The sequence below is a fragment of the Pelodiscus sinensis genome, chromosome 2 (genome assembly GCF_052426305.1).
Source record: "Pelodiscus sinensis isolate ZL-2025 chromosome 2, ASM5242630v1, whole genome shotgun sequence".
Classification (NCBI taxonomy): domain Eukaryota; kingdom Metazoa; phylum Chordata; order Testudines; family Trionychidae; genus Pelodiscus; species Pelodiscus sinensis.
In genome coordinates this window covers 198105923-198130803 of record NC_143053.1, presented here as the reverse complement: position 1 = coordinate 198130803, position 24881 = coordinate 198105923, and the positions used below count along the sequence as shown (strand labels likewise).

The 24881-nt window shown below is 45.3% G+C and overlaps 1 protein-coding gene across 7 annotated transcripts in view; it reads left to right on the top strand.

The window, feature by feature from the left end:
• The window catches only part of CREB5 (cAMP responsive element binding protein 5), a 369817-nt gene that overhangs the window by 111292 nt on the left and 233644 nt on the right, over positions 1 to 24881 (top strand). For all 7 annotated transcript variants that reach the window (XM_075922155.2, XM_006133220.5, XM_075922150.2 and 4 more), the window contains one exon: positions 3925 to 4097. In XM_075922155.2, the coding sequence (XP_075778270.1) occupies positions 3925 to 4097 (173 nt within the window). The remainder of the gene's footprint in view (positions 1 to 3924; positions 4098 to 24881) is intronic.

Sequence of the window (24881 nt, the reverse complement as noted above, 5' to 3'; positions counted from 1 at the left end):
TATGTATCTGTACATTGCCTCACAGAATGGCTGCTCAGTGTGAACAGTTCTCTAGGCAGTGCTTAGTACTGTATTACATATCATTAATTATTACCAGAATCCTATTGGTAAACTGGAGATATTAAAGTGAAAAGCAACAAATAAAGGGTGCTAGATGTTTGGGGAGAAAGATTAAACAAGTTATAGATGTATCTCTTGCATCTATAATTTGTCTGGTCATTGATATTAATAGAATATTTTGCTTTTTATGATGTACCTGAAAACATGATTTCTTCACTACTTGCATTGGCAAGGTAATTCCCATTCTCCTTCTTTATTGTCTTCAAAGAGTAAATGTTCTTTCTTTCATTTTGTTTTTATTATTATTATTATTATTATTATTGCAGGGACACAGGAAATAAGTTTAGTTCTAGTCTTGATCAGAAGACTAATGAGTGAATGTGTATCTTTCCATGTACTACAGTGGGCTTGGGATCAGGCCTGCAATGAATACAGTTTAGAATTCAGACCAGGTGGCCTGATCTCCCTCTAGTTTCCTGACAAACCGTGCAGTCCAAGTCTGGAAATCTACGCAAGGTGGAGAGTGAAAGATACGACCCCAAAAATACCACTTATGTTACCTCATTCACTTCATGGGTCAAGCAGGAAACCTCTCTGCCTGCAAAAGGACTTTGACGATTAGCATTGGCATTGAGATTTACTTTTGGCAATTTTTTTTATAATGTGTAAATGATCTGTGACCAGAGCCTGGGCTCCAGCTTGAGCCCAAACTAGGGATGCTAACTATCAGTTATTTTACTAGTCCAGTTGTTGATGGAATTTCCATCAACTACTCGACTAGTCGATAGGCACTTTCGTATTCCTCCTTTGAAATGTACAGGAGCTCCGCTGGGGCTCTTGTAAATTTCAAAGGAGGAATGCGGAACTCCACGAGCAGCCCGGGGCCAGCGAGAAGTCCTGCTGACTCCGGGCTGCACAGGGTGTGTCAGCTTTGAAATGTACAAGAATCTCCGTGTAGCATTTCCCCAGAACCCTGGGTCAGCTGAGGTGTCCCCAGGTGACTCCAGGCTCCACACGCAGCAGCGCCTCACAGCTGATCCAGGGCTCATCTGGGCGGCGCTGTCTCGTTCAAACGCTGAGGTGGCATTTCAGAGGGACAGTGCTGCACAGCTGAGCCAGGGATCAGCTGTGCAGCCCTGTCCCTTTGAAGTACCCACTCTTCCCCCCATTGATGCCTCTGATATAGGCAGCAGGAGAGGGGGCTAGAGGGAGATTGATTAGTCGACTAGTCCTTAACATGTCTAGCCCAACCATCTACACAGTAGTTACACAGTGCCATACCCGAGCTTTGGAAACAGCCCAAGTCAGCTAGTGTGGGCCAGCTGTGAATGTCTCATTTAGTGTAGACACATTCATGAAGTCTTGCTATTTGATTGGCTCAGCCATAGCTTCAAGCACATTTGCAGTTGTCCATCGCCCAAACAATTGATTGGTGGTAGCCAGCATAACAGTGCTTCTTCTCATCCTCCCTACAGAATTTAACATGTTGACATGCTGAACAGCTTATCTCTCAGGGTATGTCTACACTACCCCGCTAGTTCGAACTAGCGGGGTAATGTAGGCATACCGCAATTGCAAATGAAGCCCGGGATTTGAATTTCCTGGGCTTCATTTGCATAAGCGGGGCGCCGCCATTTTTAAATCCCCGCTCGTTCGAACCCCGTGCCGCGCGGCTACACGCGGCACGAACTAGGTAGTTCAAACTAGGCTTCCTAGTTCGAACTACCATTACTCCTCGTTACTCCTCGCGGCACGGGGTTCGAACGAGTGGGGATTTAAAAATGGCGGCGCCCCGCTTATGCAAATGAAGCCCGGGAAATTCAAATCCCGGGCTTCATTTGCAATTGCGGTATGCCTACATTACCCTCCTATTTCGAAATAGGAGGGTAGTGTAGACATACCCTCTGACAGCAAAAAGAATAATTGTTGAAGGGATGAGGGGAGGGAAGTAATGGAGGAGAATGGGGTCATGCACACAGTTCTTGACCTGTAAGATAATGGGGGTCCTTACCCTATGGGAGGAAAGAATGGGGGAGCAGGGTGAAATGGAGGGAGGAGAATAATAAGAGTTCATACAGAACCCCTGCTCATGGGGGGAGAATGGGAAACCCTGCTTTGGTAGGAGGAGGAAATGGGGGCACACAGACCCCCAGAAAAGGGAAGATTGGGGAACTCTGATATAGGTGAAAGAAGGGAGGAAAGGAGAGTAGGGATGTACACAGAGCAGAGGAGAAGAGGAGCAAATGGGAGAAAAGGAGCTATCCAGAGGCCCTGTTATTGAGGGGATGGAAGGTGGCAATGGTGACGCACACACCCTTGCAGAAAAGCTATTTCAGGGTAGCGAGGAGAGCCTTATCCACCTGCCTGAGAGGGCGGGGAAAGTCTGCTGCAGACCCTTGGATTCTCATTTGAGATAGGATGGCCTGTTAGCCACAGAGTCTGTGTACAGCACTTTGCACTCAGGGCAGTATGGCCTAGTAGCCACAGAGTCCAAACATTTCCCCTTGCGTTCCAGGTTACTCGACCTAGTGGCCACAGAATTGGTACACCGTATGGCCCAGGAGTCTCAGTCAACATATAGCCCCCCTGTATTCAGGGTAGTATGGCCCACCTGCCACAGTGTCAATTCACACTTCCTCTCAGAGCAAGGTTAATATATAGTAGACAGTGCTCCCCCATGTGGGGGGTATCTATCTGAGGATGTGGATAGGGGGACCTGGACTCACCCTCTCCACTGGGTCCCAGCCCAGGGCCCTATTAGCAGTGATGCAGCCCACTGCTAACTCTGTGGGGAGTCCTACTGCAACACACCAAGCTCTGGGCTACTTCCTACCCAGATCTTACTAGAAGTCCTCTCTGTCTTCACACTTAGGCCCTATGGCTTCTACTGCAGTCCCTCTTGGCCTGGCTGCCGTCATGCAGTCTGGCTGTGCTTCCTCCCTTGGAGCTCCTGCAGCATCTCCTTCCCCTGCTGCCGTCAGTCCTGACTGAGCAGCTCCAGAGGATTTTATAGCCCGCCTCCAGTTGGAGCATGCCCAGCAGGGCTGTGAGGTTGGGGCTGTATCAGCCTGTTTGGCCAGGTTAACCTGTTCGGCCTCAGTGCAGGGTTGATACACCCCATCACACAGGGATTGCAGGGAGTCCTGGAAAAAATGGCACTGTGGGAGGGTGACACGCAGAGAGGTTGTGGGGAGTAGAATAGAAGGATGCAAGAATACCCTGCTGTGTGCCATGAACTCAGTCTACATAAGCTACATAGTATGGTGACCTACTGCTTGTGCTTTTGCTAAACAATCCATAGATCAGGGTAGAAAGTGCCCTTATCAAGTTACTTTTATTCACCAGCCTATCTGGGCTCTAGGACATTATTGCTAAGACGCCTTCTGCATCTGGAAGAAATGGCTGCCTCATGAAATCCATGTATTCTTTGTTACTCTAAGACCATAAAACTCTCAGTTCTCTTGCCATTCTATGCAGGTCTAGTTCTCCCTGAACAACCCAAATAGTAAATCAAAGTGCCATGCGCTCACCCAAGAAAATAGTTTTCAAAGGAAAAATATATATCTTATTCAGTCACCAGCATATGTGCTGCACATCCCCATTATAAATCACAAGTCAGAGCTACAGAAGAGTGATTAGTCAACTTCCAGGTATTTTCCATTTGTATTGCCCTGTAAAAGTAAACAGATATTTTTCATTTCTTTGTAGTTGTTAGAGTAAGATATATCGATTGGAGGTTTGCCAAGAGCCAGTAACTTTTCACTTTTTGTTGACACTTTCAGATCCCTAATTTTAGACATACAGAGCATGGAAACAAAATAAAATGTTTATTTTTTCTCTCCCGCACTTCTCTGCTTTTCTCAGAATATCTCAATGCATAACACAGTTGGAGGAGCAATGGCAGGACCTGGAACCCACCAGCTCACAAATACTAGGATGCCAAACCACGACACCAGCGTTGTGATTCAACAAGCCATGCCATCTCCACAGTCCAGCTCGGTCATAACACAAGCACCTTCCACAAACCGTCAGATTGGGTAAGTCCATTCCTTTTTTTTTTCTGTTTTTTTTTCTCCCTGGCAGTTGTGGCATAAGCTCCTATGTTATCCTCTGGCTACTACAAGGGTATACACAAACATGTGCTGATCCCATCACGAAGCTGGAGAGACTCCTATAATATGTGATGCACAGCATGTGGAAGAACAGCCACCATTCATGTCGCTATTCTACAACCAATGTTTTTGGCTCTGTGATACTAGGTTGCTGCATTTGGATGGACTTTCTGCTTTGTTTTTTGTTTTTATGTTATTAAATTCCAAGTTCAAAACTTTTCTTAAAACTCTGTTGGGAAGAAGGAAGACAGATGGCATTTCTAGACCTGAGCCTTCCGAGTGCTAAGTGCTTTACTTCCTAGTTACTCCATTGGGAGAAGAGGATGCTTAGCATGTGGCAGGGATATTTAGCACCTTGCAAGATTAGGCCCTCTGCCAAGAGACAAAGTAGAAAGACAATCTAGGAAATATTAAGGTAAATGAAGTTTTGGCACGGAAGACCTTTTTGAAATGGAGCCTAATTTAAATGGTAGACCAATATTTATTCCCACATAACTGATTTGTAAGTTCTTTTGCTGACAGGAGCCATATTGTGAACTGTTGTGGTGGTTACAAAAGCTTTGTGATGTCTGTGCGTAAATATTCAGAACGGCATGCACAAAATACGTTCACAAAAGTTACTTTAACTGCGCATGGAGTCGTCATAACATAAGCTAAAAAGACTAGTTTATTTGTAAATATATAAATATTGTATATGTCAATTGTGCACACAGTTTTGCATGTACCAGCTAGAAAACTTGGGCCTTTGCACCTGTTCAAAATATAAAAACAGACTCAACAGTTATAAAACCACTGGAGGCTCCAGAGAATGAAGCTGTACTCGAAAGAAAATGTTGGCAGGACCTAGAACCCACCCACTTTCTTTTGTAATTTGATAGTACCTATTGTATGGTTGACACAGTTCACATACAGTCCCCATCCCAAATTGTGGTCCAAATAATTGTTGATCTACTTGCTGATTCCTAAAAGTAAAATTTTAGGGTGAAATCCTGGCACACGAGACCCCAAATGCAGTCCTAATGTACAGTTTCACTCTGCAAGGTTTGGGGAGGCTGTGAAGAGCCCGCACAAGGGGACTTAGAATGCTCTTTTGTACCACAAAGCAGGGCTCCAGAGTGACTCTGTGGGACTGGAGAGGGAGGTTTGTAGGCTGGCAGGATGTGGCTAGAGCAGGGGTGGGGGCTTCTGGCCCACAGGAAAATCAGTCAGGCAGGGAGCTGTGGGAGCTGGAGCTCTAGCATAGACTCCCCAATACTGGGAGGGAGGAGCCCTGAGCCTCGGGAGCTGGATGCAGGCAAGCTGGGGACTGCATCTGGCTCCTGGGCCTTAGGTTCCTCAGCTTTGGGCTATAGGGTCATCAAACAACATAGATCCACTTGCCCCAAACACCACTGCAGTGGTGGAAATCTTAGGCAATCTGCTACAGAGGAGTCCCTTGCCCTAGCCACACAATGGGAAAGAGAGTTCTAATTTCAACCCCAATGGGGGTCCTCCACGCAAAGCTCTCTTACTACTCTTCTGGGCTGTGTCTATACTGGGCCACTTATTCCGGAAAATCAGCCGCTTTTTCAGAATAAGCTGCGAGCTGTTTACACTGGCCCTTGAATTTCTGGAAAAGCAACGATGCTTTACTGTACAAAATCAGCCGCTATTCCGGAAAAACTATTCTGCTCCCACTCGGGCATAAGTGCTTATTCCGGAACACTGTTCCGGAAAAGGGCCAGTGTAGACAGCCCAGTAGTCTCTTCCGGAAAAAAGCCCCGATCGTGAAAAGCGCGTCTACATTGGCCACAGACGCTTTTCCGGAAAAGCAGCCTGCCAATGTAGACGCTCCGGAAAAAATAGTATTCCGTTTTAAGCAGTTCCGGAAATTCATGCCAGTGTAGACACAGCCCTGGAGTTTACAGCAACTACAGAGATGTGTTAGTGTATGAGTTTTAGACATATATTCTATGTATCTGTGCCCACATATATTCAATAGATTTTCTATTAATCATATTTAGTATATTCTACCGTTGACTCGAAGGATCACAAAGTGATGTTGTAGGATTGAAATAGCTTCTGCCTGCATTCCCCTTGCTGAGAACACTTCCTTCTCTGTGTTCCATCCTCTAAATAATTTGCACATTTTCAAGGAAGGAGCCTGTCAGTGGGAAAGGTTTGCAGATCATAAATCCTTTTTTTTCTGTTTTAAGAAACAAAACAATTAGTGTATGAATAAGTTATTTGTGTGTGAATAAGCCATCCATTCAGTTTCTCCTTTAATCTATCTGGTAGTTATGATGACTCTAAATTGAAAAAGAATCTTTAATACTCAGTGATTGTGTTTCATATAGTGCTGCGCTTGGCTTCCAAGCAACTGTTTAAGTACAATGACCAATAATTACAAGTGATTTTGCAAGATCCTGCCAACTAGACCTTGAGTATGCGACGGTTGGGATTCAGGTTCCATTTGACCAGTATCTCCAAAGCTTGAGAAATTTAGGATAAAATGTTTCCTGCTCAGTTGCTAGTGTCTGCACTGGGGACTATATGTGATGACCATAGGTGATATCTGAATTCTGTCAAGTTGTTGCTGTTGTTTTATCCTGCAATAATTGTATCAGGTCATAAAGTTTTGAGAATGAATTTTGCAACCCATTCAGGGTCCCTTGTAAGGTTTTGATATTAGGCATCAAATACAAAAAGCTTCATTTTCTTTACAATACTATGTTAAAAACCATGGGCAGGTGTTAAAACTTGATCCCAACACATCTTGCAGAATGGATGGATATTGCTTGGTCCCATCTCTACTGATTTTCATTCCTACAGTGTGCCTCATTTACAGTCTTAAGATAGCAGATGTTATTTTCAAAGATGCTTTGATATTAAACAGCGGATCTTCTATTTTTGACTATGTATTTCAGTTAATATACCAGTTAATTAATAGTTTTCCAAACCATTGTTGTTCCAGTCTGAGCTCCCAATCTTCCCATTTGGTGGATGACTGCTTCTCACTCCTGTATACACCCTTGTGTGATGGTAAGACCATCCCCCCACTAGGGTGCTTCAAAGGGAATCTCTGGCTAAGGGGGCTTTTGGGCAACCATATTGTCACCACCCTCTATTCTGTCACATGACTGAGTAATAGTAGAGTGCTGAAGGCTGTGTCTAGAAATACTTTATTGAGAGACATTTGTCAGTGTCTTTGGTCTCTGTGTGACTGAGACATGACTCCAGGCCTGTGACATGACCCCAGAATACTGTTTTTTCCCTCATTGAAGTTGGTTTTGTGTTTTCCTAGCATGTCCTATGAATTTCTGCATTTTGGATGTCATCTGTTTGTCAAAATCTTGAGCACCCTTGTCTCTTTTCTGTTTGGATTTTCCCTGTGGGTACATCTACACAGCAGTGTTATTTCAGAATACCATGTGTTGTTCCGAAATAACTATGCGAGGGTCTACACAACAAGGCTAATTCCCAGGCTTCCTTGTAGTATAGATGTGCTATTTCAAAATAAGCTATTTTGGAATATTTCTTCTGGAATAGCTTATTCCAAAATAATCAAGCAGCGTAGACGTAGCCTATGGGACTTGTTGCATTTGTTTGAACAAAATATCTTGTCAGTTCCATTACCTTCATTTTACCAATTCTAAATATGGTAAGGATTGTAACCAGAACTTATCTCGGAGGAATGCTGACAAGCCAATGGTGTCAATATGAGGCAACAGATGCAAAAGCCAGAGATAGTCTATAACTAGAAAATTCAGAACATCACCAGAAGCACACGAAAGTTCGATGGTTTGGGTTGGGCCTTTCAAAAACTGATCCTGGTTCAGACTTTTAATACCCCAGAATCTGATGTATTTAGAGCTCAGGTGTTGGCTTGGACCCATATGTATGTAAAACTTCGGGAAAGTTTGATCCTTCCTTCTCTAGAAAGGGAAGCATCCACTTACCTTAAACATGAATTGCCCCAGAGAACATGACTCTTATGAACACTAACAGTTAAAGAGAGCAACGGAATAAAATTCCTTTGGCTTCAGTGGGAGCAGGAGCAGGCCCCAAAGGTTTTATAGAACCATCTTGTAGCAATATTCTGATTTTTATCACAACCACAGATATTTAAGTGTCAAAATATGGCCAAGCCACCTGCAAATGTTTTCAATGGCCAGAGTCCAATGAAAACAACAAATAGCACTGAAAGTCTGTGTTCAGACCCTGCACTTGGGCTGTATTCCAGAAAGAGAGGCTGGGACCCACCTGTGCCCACGCACATTTTGGTTCATCCCGGGAAGTGGGCGTGCTCACAACAGCTGGGATTGTTGACGGGATGTTGTTTGTCCTCCTTCCTCTCCCTCCCATCTCTGCCCCATGCTCAGTCTCCAAAGCCTTGCAAATAAAATGAGCTATAGACACAAGGCATGGAAAGCATGACAGGATGAGGATAGTTAAGAAAGGCTTCTTGAGACGATATATTCACACTGGTGTTAAACAGATGCCACCACTGAACAGGCACTGAGCCAAATCAATCCGAAGTGTGCAGGAACATGAAGAGCAATAACTTTAAAAATGCAGGGTATTGACTAATATTTTGCCCACCATATACCCAGTTGAGAACATACAGCAGTATTATTATTGCAACAAGCTGGCAGGCAGGGATAAACATCCAAGATATATTTATGTGGTTAGGCAGTCCTTACCCAAGGGGAAAAGAATAATGTGGGAGGAATCCTTTAACTAGTAACTACTTGTGCTAAAGAAAATCAGGCGAGGAACACTTAACAGTGAAGAGTGTCTTTGGCTGATTAATAGCACATTGTTTGGAGATTAGCTGCACAGTGTCAAAACAGTAAGACATACCCAGTGAGGGGAGAAAAATGATATAAGACCAGCATTCATCAAAGGTATGGAAAGGCAGATAAGCTGAATCAGCACTCTACTCCAGACTTTGTTTTAGAATGTACGATGGCTGAGTTTGTCATTTTATTATAACTACATTTCATGCAGTCTGTTTACTTCCATAAACAGCATGTTAACCCATGAATGGGAAAATAACAGTAAGACAAGTTACCGACAGCACAGTGTTCTTAGTGCTTTATCTGTGGACTTCTTCGGCTAGTTTAAGGCAGATTTTTCCATAGTAGTTAACAGTCCATTTAATAAGTGGCTACAGCCTTCCTGGAAAATGTACGCTTCTTTTTTTGAAACTGAGTGGGAGACTGATACTCACTGTGTCTGTAGCAGAACCATTGGTACAACTCAGTAGCTGAAATGGAACAAAAAGAGAAGATTCAGTATTGTTATATACTGTGAACCAATAGTGTGCTTAGCACTTTACTAAATATAGAGGGAGACCTGACTCGTACAGCTATGCTTAGAGTCTAAAAGTGACACACAGCATAGTTTGTATAATATATGTGATTAACAGGGGAACATTTCAAAGACAGACACTTTTAATGTAGTCATTTGGCACAACAGAAATTGTAGCAATATCCAGAAAAAAGTGAGCAGGGAGAGTGGGAGAAGGAGTTAAGAGGGTTTTAGGAATTTGGATTGGGACAAGCAGGCCCTTGTATATGAGGATAAGAAGTTAGGTCGTGGTGAGGCGAGAGGAAGCTTAATGAAAGGGTTTTAAAAGGGAGTGAAATCATCAGTTGTTGGCAAGGAAAATTGTTTTATCGGCAGGTATGGCTTGCAGGGGGTAAGATGAGAGGTAGGGAGGAAGGACAGAGATTCAGGGAGGAAGGGGAAAGAGAAGAAGTTTTCAATAGTCAAGTTGAGAGGTGACCAAGGTCTAGCTAAGAGCTGTTTGCGAGCCTTGGGGCGTCACTGTCCCTTGAACCATTGGCCCTTAAATAGGGCAGAGGCTCTCTGATACACTGAGATATCGATGCTGAGCCATTGACAAAACAAGGTCCTCTCATGGTGTGAGTGCCTCTGTGTGCTTGAGAGCCAAGGTGCCAAAGGCAAGAAGGCCATTTCATCCACCCAGCTCCCCCACACAGCACCAATACACCTGCCCCAAGAGCCCTCTACACATTTCCCTGTCCCCCACATCTCCATGCACTCTCATGGCTACCTGTGTCACCCTTTTCCACCCACTCTTTCTATTTCCCTGCTCACCAACTTTCTCCTGGAGAAGGGCAGTTCCATGATACAGGCATGGAAGGTTAGTGGCCACACAGAGGGATAAGAGAGTCTAATAGGTATAAGAGAAGAACTGCAGGTTAGGAGATCATCTATGTCTCCATTCATGCCTCCAAGTTTTGGGAGACTTCCTCATCTGCCTTGGCTGCAGTCTTGGTCTGATAACCCTGAGTTACATGAGATAAGGACTTTTCCCCTCTGGCATATCACAGATGTTTCACCAGAGGGACAAGCTGCCTCAGAAACAGCTGTTAGCTGTGTACCTGAGGCTCCTTCCTGCTTCTCAGTGGTGGCTCTAGGCATAAGCAGCCTGAGGCCCCCAAGCAGCACAAAGGACCTGGATTTAGCATTACCCCCAAATTACTATTCATCTTATTTAACACAGCCTTCTTAGCAAATATATTAATATGTGTTGTGCTGATGTGTATTTATTGGATTTGTGGAAATAATGCAACTGGTATTTTCAGGGAAGGAATGAGGGACAAGGAGGACCCCAAATATTTCTGTTTAGGGCCTTCAGTGAGTTAGCACCGCCTCTAGGGTTCCAGTTTCACTGGAAGTCTCCTGGAATCCAGTATGTTGGTGAAGGGGCTATGGAATTTACTTATGAAAATTCAAAGACCAGGCTCCCTCCTAGGGGATGCACAGGGGCAACAGCCACACTTTGCACCCACTTATTTGAACAGAAGCCTCAGAGAGGATGGGGGAAGGGAGTGAATTTCAGACACTCAACCAACCTCTGCTTACCTGTTGGAACAAAGTTGTGTGGGAAGCTGTCAGTTTCACCTGTAGACCATTGGGTAGGGGGACACTCCATGATACTCTGGTGAAATGATTACAAATAAAGCATTCACTGCAAGAGGTTGTGCCCAATAAAATAACTCTACTAAGCGATAGCAGACTTCATTCTCCCTTTCTCAGTGATCTCAGTGCCTGTGCGTTACACAAGTGTGGTATTATGGGTAGGTGAGAAAAACAGCAGAACACAACGTTCTTTATGGCCATTTCTCCCCTCCTTTCCCCTTCGCTCATAATTCATTGGTGCTTGTGTGCGCACCTACACCACAGATGCTTGGGAACTCTTCCCTCTGTCCCTTCCCACTGCTTCTCCTGGTTGTCCGCGCTGAGAGGGCTCATGAGCTGCTGACTTAAATTCTCCGAGAGCCTTCTGACATTGCTGAGGCAGGAAGAAAAAGAAACGCTACGAGTGACTCAGCTAGTAATCAAAAGGGTTAATAAGATCTCACACACCATCCCAAACCATAAACCCTCTGACCTCCCCAGTGTCTGTTTCTTACAGTAAGGTTCCCCAGGGAGATTCTGGGCAATAAGGTATATCAAGATGAACTTCAGGAGAGTGACTGGAGGATCAGTAGCTATATAACAAATAACCTGTCAGCCAGGAATGGAGAGAGCTATGTACACTTCTTATCTGACTTTTGAAATTAAGCCCTATTCTGAAAAGCATGCGTGTGTATAATGTGGGTTAAATTTACTAATGAATACACTCTCTCATTGAAAATGCTTTTGCTAATTTGGAATGAGTCATTCATTTCTCATTTAAAAACGTGGCACCACAGCTGTTGTGTGGATTTGTGGAATTGCTTTTTATTATTGTTGTTTTTTTCTTATTAAAAGGAAGCTCTTTCTATTTTAGAAGCAATCTCCCTTGTAAATATTTTATCTCTTAAGTTTTATGTCCTTTTCATGTGTGATGATAGCAGTGCTGTATGTTTCCCAACCTTCAGCTGCTATTCTTCTTCCTTTTATCTATACGTGGATGTTTTCTATTTCAGCCTTGGTTGACATTCCTAGTCTCAGTCTCTGTAGAGAAAAGGGCCTTAGATTGCCTCTTTAGAAAACTTGTCCTGCTGACCAACAGAAATGTGAATCAGGTCCTGATAATGTACTTGACCTGTTACCATGTCCAACCAAAAGTAGAATGTATCTAAAATATCTCATATAATGGGGTCATTTATCACATCTCAGTCATAGTTACAATGTAAGCGATACACTCGTCAGTCAGGGTATGTCTACACTACAGCGCTAATTCGAACTAACTTAGTTCGAATTAGTTAATTCGAACTAAGCTAATTCGAACTAACGCGTCTAGAACTAAAAACTAGTTCGAATTGGCGTTTTGCTAATTCGAACTAGCATGTCCACATTAAGTGGACCCTGAACCGGGCTTAAGGATGGCCGGAAGCAGTGCCGGCAGGGCATCAGAGGAGGACTTAGAGCGTGGAGATGCTGTCTCAGGCTAGCCGAGGGCTGCGCTTAAAGGGTCCCGACCCCCACCCCGGACAGACAGTTCTCAGGGGTGACCCGCTTGCAATCCAGTCCTGGCTTGGAGTGCCCGGAGTGCCCACACTGGGCACATCACAGCACTCGGCCATCAGCCCGGCTGCACTTGCCGCAGGCTGCCATCTGGGGAGAGGGGGCAATTGGGGGGCTGCAGGAGAGCTTCCACCCCCAGAAGCCCGCAGAGCCAGCCCAGTCCTCCCCATCGGGGGCTCGTACCCCATTCCTACCTCACCTCCTTCCACTTATCCTTCCCTAGCCCCTTTCCTTGATGTACAAAATAAAGGACAATTGTGTTCAAAAATGGAATCTGTCTTTATTGAACAAAACGGGGGGAGACTGGGAAAAGGAGGTGGGAGAGGGGAAGAGAGAGGCTGGGAGAGGGGAGGGCAACTACAATGATCAGGGGTTGGGAACAGGTCCCATGTGAAGAGAGGCTAAAGAGACTGGTACTTTTCAGCTTAAAAGAGAGGAGACTGAGGGGGGAAAGGATAGAGGTCTCTAAAAGCATGAGTGGGGTGGAGAGGGTGCATCAAGAAAAGTTCTTCATTAGTTCCCATAATAGAAGGACTAGAGGACACCAAAGGAAAGGAATGGGTAGCAGGCTTCAAAGTAGTAACAGAAAGTTGTTCTTCACAAAGCAAAGAGTCAACCTGTGGAACTCCTTGCTGCAGGAGGCTGTGAAGGCTAGAACTGGAACAGAGTTTAAAGGGACGTGAGATCAAGTCATGGAGGTTGGGTCCATGGAGTGCTATTAGCTAGGGGGTAGGAGTGGTGTCCCTGCCCAAGGTTTGTGGAAGGCTGGAGAGGGATGGCACGAGACAAATGGCTTGGTCACTGTCTTCGGTCCATCCCCTCCAAGGTCCCTAGGGTTGGCCACTGTCGGCAGACAGGCTACTGGGCTAGATGGACCTTTGGTCTGACCCAGGACGGCCATTGTAAGCTCAGGGCTCAGTGTCGGGGGTCTCAGTGGACCCCCTTGATTTTCATGCACACCTGCTCCTGGGTGGCCAGGCTGGCAGCTCTCCTGCCCTAGTCGGCCACTTTCCTGTGCCTAGTGCGGAGATCCACGATCTCCGCACTAGCCCAGGCGGGTGCCCGCCTCTTGCGGTCCCGGGTAAGCTCCTGGGAGCCGCCAGCCTGGTCCCGGGAAGAGGGGGAGGGCTGGGGGGCATCGGGTGGGTGGCTCGATCCGTGCCAGGTGCAGGGTCTGCTGGCTGGGTGCTGGCAGGCTTGCACCTGGCACGGGCACCGTAGCCAGCCCGTGCCCCTTTAAGGGGTCCGGGGCCGGGAGGGGGGCAATAGAGTTTCCCTGGTGTTGGCCAGAGTGGCCACCAGGAAAACCTGGGGAGGGCTAGCCTCCCACTAGTTCGAACTAGGCTTAATCCTCGTAAAATGAGGATTACCTAATTCGAACTAAGCGCTCCGCTAGTTCGAATTAAGTTCGAACTAGCAGAGCGCTAGTGTAGCGGCTATGAAAGTTAGTTCGAACTAACGTCCGTTAGTTCGAACTAACTCTGTAGTGTAGACATACCCTCAGAGAGTACAGATTTACTTAACTCTGACAATCTCTATCCCTTACATACATTTAGTAGATACATATACTGTATATATCTTTTCTAAGGTGTCCTCAAAATTTATACTCATAGCTTCTGATTTACACCCTTCTTTTTTAACTAAAACAGATGTAAAATCAATTTCAGGTGGAAAAGCATCATGGAGTTGCAGTGCATTTGATACTACAGGTCAAGCTTTTCTTAGACCAGGAAAGATCATTAGATTTCTGCACTACTGAAGTGCACAGCTCTGCTCTTCATCACACAGGCTTCCATTTAACATGCTCTAATGCTTGAGCCCAATATGTGATTTATATAAGTGTCAGCTCCTTTTGATTCGTACCTAATCTGCAGTAAAACTCTAAATCAAACAATATAGACCTTGCTTTTTGTCTGCTGGTGTATGTCTGCTCTACCTTTCTGCAGCAAAGAAAATTAATTTGCAGGTTCCAGAGAGCATACAGGCCTTGAGATGTTGCCTCACACTGTATAATTTCAAAGAAATGATAAAATGTATGGTAGTGGCGTGGTAGTAGAAATGAAAATATAAAGCAGAGAAGAGATTTATGTATTCTGGAGAACCCTGATTACTTTCTCGCTACTCAGGAAAAAGTTATGACTTCTTTGTTTTTCCAAGAGAGGAATCGGATTTGGCATTGAAGTATTGTTTCACCAGTAGATCTTAAAGGACATAAGTATCTTTCAGTAAAGCCTTAATGATTATTTTCTACTGTATGTGATTGAGCAATTGTGACTGATTTTCATAGAGAGGATCTAGAAAAGAGGTGAGTCTAGGAACATTTATGGGTCATATTTTACCATCTAGCAATTATTTGCGGGAAATTTTTGGCCTGTATTATAGAACTGGTCACCCTATATCAGCGGTGGGCAATAATGCCTCTGTGGGCTGGATTTGGCCCACTGAGTGGGTGGATACGGCCCACGAAGGCCCTGCTACTCTCCCACCCCCAAGCTCTAATTGGCCTGGGGGTGGGGGAATGCGTGAAGCCTCCTTCCTCTTGCCAGAAACACATGGCGCTTTGAAGTGCCGCATTCTGCTCACAGGGCAGGGGCAGAACAGAGGAGGCTTCACATACTACCCCGCCCCCTATTTGTCCTAGGGGCAAGGGAGTGTGGGAAGACTCCTCCCACGCCAGGGACATGGCACCTAGGGGTAACGTACGGAGAGGAGGGCAAAGGCACTCCCTCGTCACCAGACCAATCATTAGCTGGGGGTGGGGAACCCTGAAGTATCTTGGCCCCACCCCTTCCATTTGATGCCCTGCTCCTTCCTCCTGATGTCCCACCCCTTCCTGTGTGGCCCAGGGCCTTTCCTAGGCGCTACACTAGCGCTCCGTTAGTTCGAACTTAATTCGAACTAATGGAGCGCTTAGTTCGAACTAGGTAAACCTCATTTTACGAGGACTAACGCCTAGTTCGAACTAGCTAGTTCGAACTAAGGGCTGTGTAGCCCTTTAGTTTGAACTAGTGGGAGGCTAGCCCTCCCCAGGTTTCCCTGGTGGCCACTCTGGCCAACACCAGGGAAACTCTATGCCCCCCTCCCGGCCCCGGACCCCTTAAAGGGGCACGGGCTGGCTACGGTGCCCGTGCCAGGTGCAAGCCTGCCAGCACCCAGCTAGCAGACCCTGCACCTGGCACGGCACAGAGCCACCCACCCGATGCCTCCCAGCCCACCCCCTCTTGCCGGGACCAGGCTGGCGGCTCCCAGGAGCTTGCCCTGGACCGCAAGAGGCGGGCACCTTCCTGGGCTAGTGCGGACATCGTGGACCTCGTCCACGATCTCCGCACTAGGCACAGGAAAGTGGCCGACTAGGGCAGGAGAGCTGCCAGCCTGGCCACCCAGGAGCAGGTGTGCATGAAAATCAAGGGGGTCCACTGAGACCCCCGACCCTGAGCCCTGAGCTTACAATGGCCGTCCTGGGTCAGACCAAAGGTCCATCTAGCCCAGTAGCCTGTCTGCCGACAGTGGCCAACCCTAGGGACCTTGGAGGGGATGGACCGAAGACAGTGACCAAGCCATTTGTCTCGTGCCATCCCTCTCCAGCCTTCCACAAACCTTGGGCAGGGACACCACTCCTACCCCCTGGCTAATAGCACTCCATGGACCCAACCTCCATGACTTGATCTCACGTCCCTTTAAACTCTGTTCCAGTTCTAGCCTTCACAGCCTCCTGCAGCAAGGAGTTCCGCAGGTTAACTATTTGCTTTGTCAAGAACAACAACTTTCTCTTACTAGTTTGAAGCCTGCTACCCATTCCTTACCTTTGGTATCCTCTAGTCCTTCTTTATGGGAACTCAGGAAGAACTTTTCTGAATGCACCCTCTCCACCCAACCCCTGCTTTTAGAGACCTCTATCCTGTCCCCCCTCCATCTCCTCTTTTCTAAGCTGAACAGTCCCAGTCTCTGTAGCCTTTCTTCATCTGGGACCTGTTCCCAGCCCCTGATCATGTTAGTTGCCCTCCCCTCTCCCAGCCTTTCTCTTCCCCTCTCCCACCTCCTTTTCCCAGTCTCCCCCAGTTTTGTTCAATAAAGACAGAGTCAATGTTGGAAGAAACGTTATCTTTATTTTGTACATCAATAAGAAGGGGGGCTAGGGAAGGGTAAGTGGAAGGAGGTGAGGGAGGAATGGGGTACGAGCCCCCGATGGGGAGGACTGGGCTGGCTCTGTGGGCTTCTGGGGGTGGAAGCTCTCCTGCAGCCCCCCAATTGCCCCCTCTCCCCAGATGGCAGCCTGCGGCAAGTGCAGCCGGGCTGATGGCCGAGTGCTGTGATGTGCCCAGTGTGGGTACTCCGGGCACTCCAAGCCAGAACTTCTTTGCAAGCGGGGCCCCCCTTAGAACTGTGTGTCCGGGGTGGGGGTCGGGACCCTTTAAGCGCAGCCCTCGGCTAGCCTGAGACAGCATCTCCATGCTCTAAGTCCTCCTTTTATGCCCTGCCGGCACTGCTTCTGGCCATCCTTAAGCCCTGTTCAGGGTCCACTCAATGTGGACTTGCTAGTTCGAATTAGCAAAACGCTAATTCGAACTAGTTTTTAGTTCTAGACGCGTTAGTTCGAATTAGCTTAGTTCGAATTAACTAATTCGAACTAAGTTAGTTCGAATTAACGTTGTAGTGTAGACGTACCCATAGAGAACAAGTAGCTTTAGTATATCTAACTTTTCAGGAAACTTGTCAAAGTTCCATATGAATGGTTATGATTTTAAGCTGTCTTCACATGGTATAGGCTAGTAGGTAAAACCTGATGGTGAATTTTTGAATGTTTACATTTTTGATGGATGAAGGTGCCTGTCAAAGAGAACTGACTTCAGAAGGGGGCCAGTGTGCATATTTTTTAGAAACAGTCTCCACCCTTAGATCTTGATCCTGCTATCACAGAACCTTACTCGTGTTAACACAATAGAACTCTGCTATGGCATAAGGTTCCTGATTTATTTTGGAGAAAAAAAGGAGAGAAATCATTGTGCTGTTACCAACGTTTCCTGGTGCAAGTGAAGTGCTATGATAAGGCCCATACCTATTTAGCAGGACTTCAGAATGTTTTCAGTAGACAGTTCTCCAAATAAGCTACGGAGCTGGTTTCCACTTGGCCATCAGCATTGGATAGTCATGTTTACTTGCTGGGGAAGCTTAGGTTATTTTCTTTTTCTTTCTCCTGTTTTTTTTGGTAGCATCCCAAATAAACAAAAATATAAATGCCTCCATGCATCTGACAAAGTGGTTTTTACCCATGATAGCTTATGCCCAAATAAATCTGGGTATGTCTACACTACCCTCCTAGTTCGAACTAGGAGGGTAATGTAGGCATACCGCACTTGCAAATGAAGCCCGGGATTTGAATTTCCCGGGCTTCATTTGCATAAGCGGGGCGCCGCCATTTTTAAAACCCCTCCTCGTGGAATGAGGAGTAACAGTAGTTCGAACTAGGAAGCCTAGTTCGAACTACCTAGTTCGTGCCCCGTGTAGCCGCGCTGCACGGGGTTCGAACGAGCGGGGTTTTAAAAATGGCGGCGCCCCGCTTATGTAAATCAAGCCCGGGAAATTCAAATCCCGGGCTTCATTTGCAAGTGCGGTATGCCTACATTACCCCGCTAGTTCGAACTAGGAGGGTAGTGTAGACATACCCTTCGTTAGGCTATGTCTCCACTTGCCATGCTGGAGATCAATCTTCTGGCATTCAATTTAGCGGGTCTAGTTAATATTGTTAGGGAAAGGGATATTGATAGGGAAAGGTTCAGGTTAATATTAAAAGGCAATATTTTTCTTTGTTACGATAAATAAATTCCAGGAGAGGTTCTAGATCTTGGACAGTACATAGAATGTTTTAAAACATTACAGGATTGGACATTTACTGCATTTTTAAATTATTTCTAACAAATGCAAACTGTAATCAAGTGCAGTGCCTCAGAGTGGTTTATATTAAAACTATAGCATGACAATAATTTAGATTCTGGTTGAGCTTGATATTCCTAGTTATGTCCTGAGGGAATATTTGTCCACAGCACAAAACTACCACAAGTTTTGGCATGGCTTATAATTACTGGCATTCTTTACTGAAGAGAGGTTGGAGATGTGAATAGTGTGGTAATATGGAGGCATCTAGGCAGAGCTGTGGGTGAGAAGCGTGAACAGCATCTGCATGCACTGGGCCAGGCCTGTGTTCTAAATTCCTTATTTTGTATTGTAGAGATACAAACTGTGGACTTAGTGGCCCTGGAAGAATTTCCTCTTTCGATATGCTGAGCTTCTTCGACATCAGGGGTGAGGAACTTTTTTGGGGGGAGGGGCAGGCTAGTAGATTTTGTGTGCTCCAGCCGCACGGGGGAGTGGTGGGGGCTGGGGGAGCTGGAGCACCAGTGTGAGCTCCCAGGGAGGCGGGGATCACAAGCTTCAGGGCCAGATCTAAGCAAGCCGGAGGCCACATCTGGCCCCTGACTTAGGTTCCCCACCTCTTTTCTAGAGAATATTCATGTTTTGGTCCTTGTTAATAAGCATCACATAAATGGGCCAAAGATAGCAAGATTTGTTAGGAGTTAAAAATGTTTCTTGTTAAATTAAATCAGCCATTATATTTAAAATATTTATATAAAATTTTAAGAAATGAATCACAGATTTAAATGTATAAAAATGTGGTCAAAATTGAGCCAATTTCCTACAGAATCTCATTTAATATTTTTGACTTGGGCTCATTGCATGTGGTTTGTTGGCCTGAGGTTACATGGTATAGTCTTTAAATTCAGCCTGGACTACACATACGAGATTTATAGGTTATTAAAATGAGACCTAAGTCATACACAACTGAGTCTAGAGACTCTGTTGTGGAAAACTTTACATCTTCTTGATTTCTGAAAATTTCCTTGCAGTATTTCCCTTCCTTCCAGGGTTTCCAGGCACATATAAGAAAGAGAATTAGAATATCCCTGAGTTTTTATATGCCGTCTTTTGGGAACGTCATAACCAGAATCAGAATAACATTTATGCTGAAATAGAAAAAGCAGCACGCTGCATGCTGGGCAATTGCAAAGCCCACTGTTGGAGGAAAGTGATGTTAGTGTGTTCTCTTGTTTGTGTCACAACACATGCTGAAGTGATGCCGCGAGGGATTATGAGGTATGAATTCTGGGCTCCATGACAGAGATGAAAATCTGTGCTTGCTGCCAGCTTTCCCTTGGGCTCTTTCATAGTTCCATTCTTCTGATATGGAATTTATGACTCAAAGGACTTGTTCAGTGCTGAGTTAAAAGGTAGTAAACAAGGTTCAACACTGTTGTTAGAGAATATTTTACCTGCTCAGTGTACCTGAGATAACAGACAAGCCTTTTTCAGAGGTCAAGATGAGGAAAGATGAGTCCTCATTGGAGGTATCTCAGAAAATCTCTGCTGCGTCCAAGGAACGCGTCCGCTTTTCCAAAAAAATGTCGGAGAAGTGGACACATTTTTTTGGCATCCCTGTTTTATGAGGAAGAAGGGATGTTCCGAAAGAGGAGTTTTTCCCAAAATTTGGCCCCGTGTAAACGGGCCAAATTCCCGAAAAGCCTCTTTTGGAAGTAAATCAGAAAAAGATACACAATTTATCTTTGTAGTGTAGACATAGCCTCACAATTCCAGAATTTAGATGAAGCATAGAGAGAGGAGATCTTGCACATCTCTGGTACTGATCATATCTTGCCAAACAACATGTTGAAGCTCATAAGAACATTTTAATTTCATTTTCGCTTTATAAGTTTTTAAATAACTAATAATGAGGTGTAAACTAAAATGTTGGTGGTGTCATGGGAACTGATACAACAAATCTAGTATCAGTGGAAGTTCAGGGGAAAAGTTTGGATGCCTTTTGAAAACTTTTTTAAACTCACAGGTCAGAAAAATTGAGTTTGAAAACCCACAAAAAGAGTTTTTCCTATTTAATTCTTGTGCGTCCAGTCTCCTAGACAGTGAGTTTGGGAGAACCGGAATTAGGGGGAAAAGAAAAGGGGAAAAAAAGTTCATTTTGAATAATGGGTGAAAACATTTTAGTCGGTTCACAATTCCCTATTATTAGATTGATGAGGTATGTTTTAAGTATTCAAAGATAGCAGAAATAACCTGAAGCCAAGAGACCTTTACAGCAATAACAATAGACTCTGCATAAAAACTGTCATCATTGTATTAATATAGTTTCAATCCCTACCATGTTGTGCTTGCACATGATTCAAACAAGAAATCACAGATTCTCCTGCTATGTTTACTGCTTCTCTATTGTGTGGCTCTGTAGTGGACAGAATGCCAAAAACAGGATTGCCAAGAATGCTTATTTGGAAAACGTTGTGAATGTAATGGTAGAACTGTGCAATGAAATGGTAGAAGGGTGTGTGTGTGTTTATGCACAGCATGAAATAATTCTGGAGAAAAATCACAGCTAGTAAGTAGGGATGTAAGCGACTAATCAACTAGTCGATTATCCGATAAGTGAAAGTTTATTAGATAGTCGACACGCTAGTCGACTAGTCACTGCCCCCCTTGCTACCTCTATCAGAAAGAGGCAGCAAGGAGGAGAGGAGAAGAGAAAGGGATGCTGGGGGCAGCCAGCTTAAAAACCAGTTCCCCCTCCAGCTCCATGGGAGTGGGCAGGAGCACAGTGGCAGTGTTCCACCTTTGAAATGTACAAGAGTACCTACTTCAAAGTGGAAGCGCCACATGGAGCCTGGAGACAGTGGGGGACTCGGTCCCCTGCTGATTGTGGGCTCCATGCAGCATTTCAATCTTTGAAATGTACAAAAGCAGAAGTGCCCTTTTCAACTAATTTAATCATCAATGGAATTTCCATCAACTATTCAATTAGTTGATTAATCTAATTTTAACATCCCTACTGGTAAGGAATGTTTGATAAAAGAGCCCCAGGACACCATGGATAGACACATCTGAGTGGTTTTGTGATGAAAAGAGTAGAACTTTTCCAAAAGTTTAGAACGTTTATTTTGAAAGCAGACCATTTTCTCAGGTGTAAAAATTCCTTTTACTGAACTAGATGACTTTCTGTATATTTTTCCCACCATTACTAATTTATTTGAAACTGATCATGAATCTATATAACTGGACAAAGCTCCTGTACCTGGAGGAGGTACTTAGGCCTAAATGAGGACTGCAAACCAAGTCCGTAACTTCCAAGAAATAAATCTTTCTCTTTAATTTCTATGAGCCTTTAGAAACCTGTGAGTTTTTCAGATTTCCATGAGACTTCCATTTCTAGTCAGTGCCAAATTGTGGTTTTAAAGTGATCAGAAGTTTTCAGTTTCAGATATTAAACCAATTGTTTAGTAATACCTGCATTGAGTTTTTCTTTCTCTAATTGAGGTGTCCCAAAATAATGACTGTGTGCCTCTTGAATATTTTTCCCTACAGGTTTAAAAAATAAGTACAGGCAGTCCCCGACTTACGCGGATCCGACTTATGTCGGATCCGCACTTACGAACGGGGCTTTCTCGCCCCGGAGCTCACAGGCAGCGGGACCGCCCAGAGCGCAGTGGTCCCGCCATCTCGACCTCCAGGGCGAGAAAAGCTTCTCCGGGTGCCCCTGGTCTGCTGGGGACCGTCTCCAGCAGACCAGGGACACCCGGAGCAAAGCCGCAGAGGCGCGGCACCCCGCCGCCGCTGTGGCTTTGTTCCCCGTGTCCCTGGTCTGCTGGGGGGGGGGCGCACTAGCTGCGCCCCCCCCCCCCAGCAGACCAGGCTTTTGTTGTGGACCCTGGGGTAGAGCAGCTGGGGTGCTTCCGGGTTGGTCCTGCAGGGACCTTCCTGGCAACCCAGCTGTTCTGTCCCAGGCTCGAGATTCAGACGCTGTTGAAACTGATCAGTGGCTGATTCCAGGAAGCTGGGGGCAGAGCAATTCTGCCTCCAGCTTCCTGTAGTCAGCCCCTGGTCAGTTTCAGCAGCAGCAGCTGAATCTGGAGCCAGTTCCGACTTACATACAAATTCAACTTAAGAACAAACCTATAGTCCCTATCTTGTACGTAACCTGGGGACTGCCTGTATTGCCCATTCCAGAAGTCAGAAAGCTAGCATCTTTAGTCCAAAAGGCCATGTCTACATTAGGAAACTATTTTGAAATTACAAAATTCGACTTAAGAACTCCTGATTTAACACATTTGAACTAGCGTGTCCTCACTACAGGGAAGCATTGAAATTAGTGTGAGGCAGGCTCCATTAATGTGGACGCGCTACCTCAGACTTAGAGCCCCAGGATTCACCCTGGGGAGCTGCGGGAGGCCTCTCAGAGGCCAGTAAATTCAAATTAGCAGCACTGAAGTGTCCACACTACCTTTATTTTGAAATTACTATTTCAGAATTAGCATTACTCCACGTGAACAGCAGAAGTAAAGATTACGGATGTTAAACACTAGTTGACTAGTCGTCTATCCAATAAGCATTTGCTTATCGGATATTAATGTCGACTAGTTGACTAGTCAATCCCCCCGCCTTGCTGCCTCTATGAAATGCAGGGGGGGAGGGGCGCTGCCACTTTGAAACCCCAGGGTGGCAGCTGCACAGCTGATCCTGGGATCAGCTGTTCAGTGGGCTGCCTCTTTAAAATGCCACCTCTGCGGGGTTTAAAGGGGCAGCCCTGGAGTCCGGGGTCAGCTGGGGACTCCCCAGCTGACCCCGGGTTCTACACGACACTTCCCTGGAACCCGGGGTCAGCTGGGGAGTCCCCAGCTGATCCCAGGCTCCCCTTCTGCCCCTTTGAAATGCGTGGTGGGACAGCCGCTGCACAGCTGATCAGTCCTGCTGAGGACTCTTGTGCATTTCAAAGCAGGCACCCGTGTGTGCAGCCCGGAGTCAGCGGGACTCCCCGCTGGTCCCAGGCTATAGGCAGGGTTCCACATTCCTCCTTTGAAATGTACAAGAGCCTCTGCTGGGATTCTTGTACATTTCAAAGGAGGAATGTGGAAGTGCCTATCGACTAGTCAATGGAAATTCCATCGACAAGTTTACTAGTCAATTAACCTCAGTACAGAGTTTGATTTTTGTGGCTCGTTATTTCAAAATAACAGGCTTGGAAGTGTGGACACACTCTTTCCAAATTCTACTGGGAGTGGGAGGAGAGGTTATTTCATAATAAGGTCTTCGTGTAGACCAGGGCAAGGACTTGAAGTATGTTTACCATTCATATGATTTTTCAAAACACTGAGAAACTCTGTTAAAACATGGTCAAAGGACATCCTATAACTACATAAAGCTCATCTGGTGCTTCTCATGATCTTACCCCACTCTGCTCAGAATTGTAGCAAAGATATTCCCACAAGCAGATGTTCTCTGCATCATAACGGGGCCACAGTGTAGCAGAGAAGTATGCAAATTCCTTCTTCAATATGCTTGCATTTTTAGTAGTAGGGATACAGATCAGGACACAAGCAGAAATACTAGCATGTCACCCTAGAAGGGAATGGGGAGAAGAGACTATGACTGAGGAGAAGAGGTAAGCAAATAATGAGTAAGATCCCTTCCAGCAATAAGATGTGTTGGTAAAAGAGCCAAAAATAGTTGTAACGCAGAATGCCAATCTGTAAGTGCAGATTTCAAGTTTGGCTGCAACTCTTGTTTTCAGTCAGTTCTGCATGTGAATAATAGAACAGAGAACATGCTAATGTATGACTGATATTTGATGCATGATATTTGATCACCAAAACCACTCTGTTTATGCACACCATACACCACACTTCTGAGACTGCAGTATTGCACATAAATAAGGTCTTTTATTACTAGATGTGACACCCACTACTTCCAGTTTGATGGTGGTTGTAGCCCTAGAAGAGTCCGAATATGTCATCTCAAAAGGGACTGTATTGTGCTGTCTTAATACAGAGAAAACTCATGTACTGTAACAGAATAAGCAGTTCAGACTGCGTTCTCAGATTCTTTGTATTAGGCTTATCAGATCGGGCCATCAGAGAGCAGATAGATAGGTAAGTCTGAAAGACCTCTGAACCTAATTAAAGTTATACCACAAAGAAATCAAATTCATGTGGTTTGCATTTCAGAAAGTTACATTTGGTGGGTTGTTCTTACTTTTATTCGGTAACCTAATATGGACCATGTGAACATTCAAAATGCTTTTAATAGTTAAACCAGCTCAAATAACACAGAACCAGAGCAGCAATAAAGAATGAATTAAGACTGATTGCAACTGCATCCAACATTTTTTTCTCTGTCCCTTAAAGGTATATT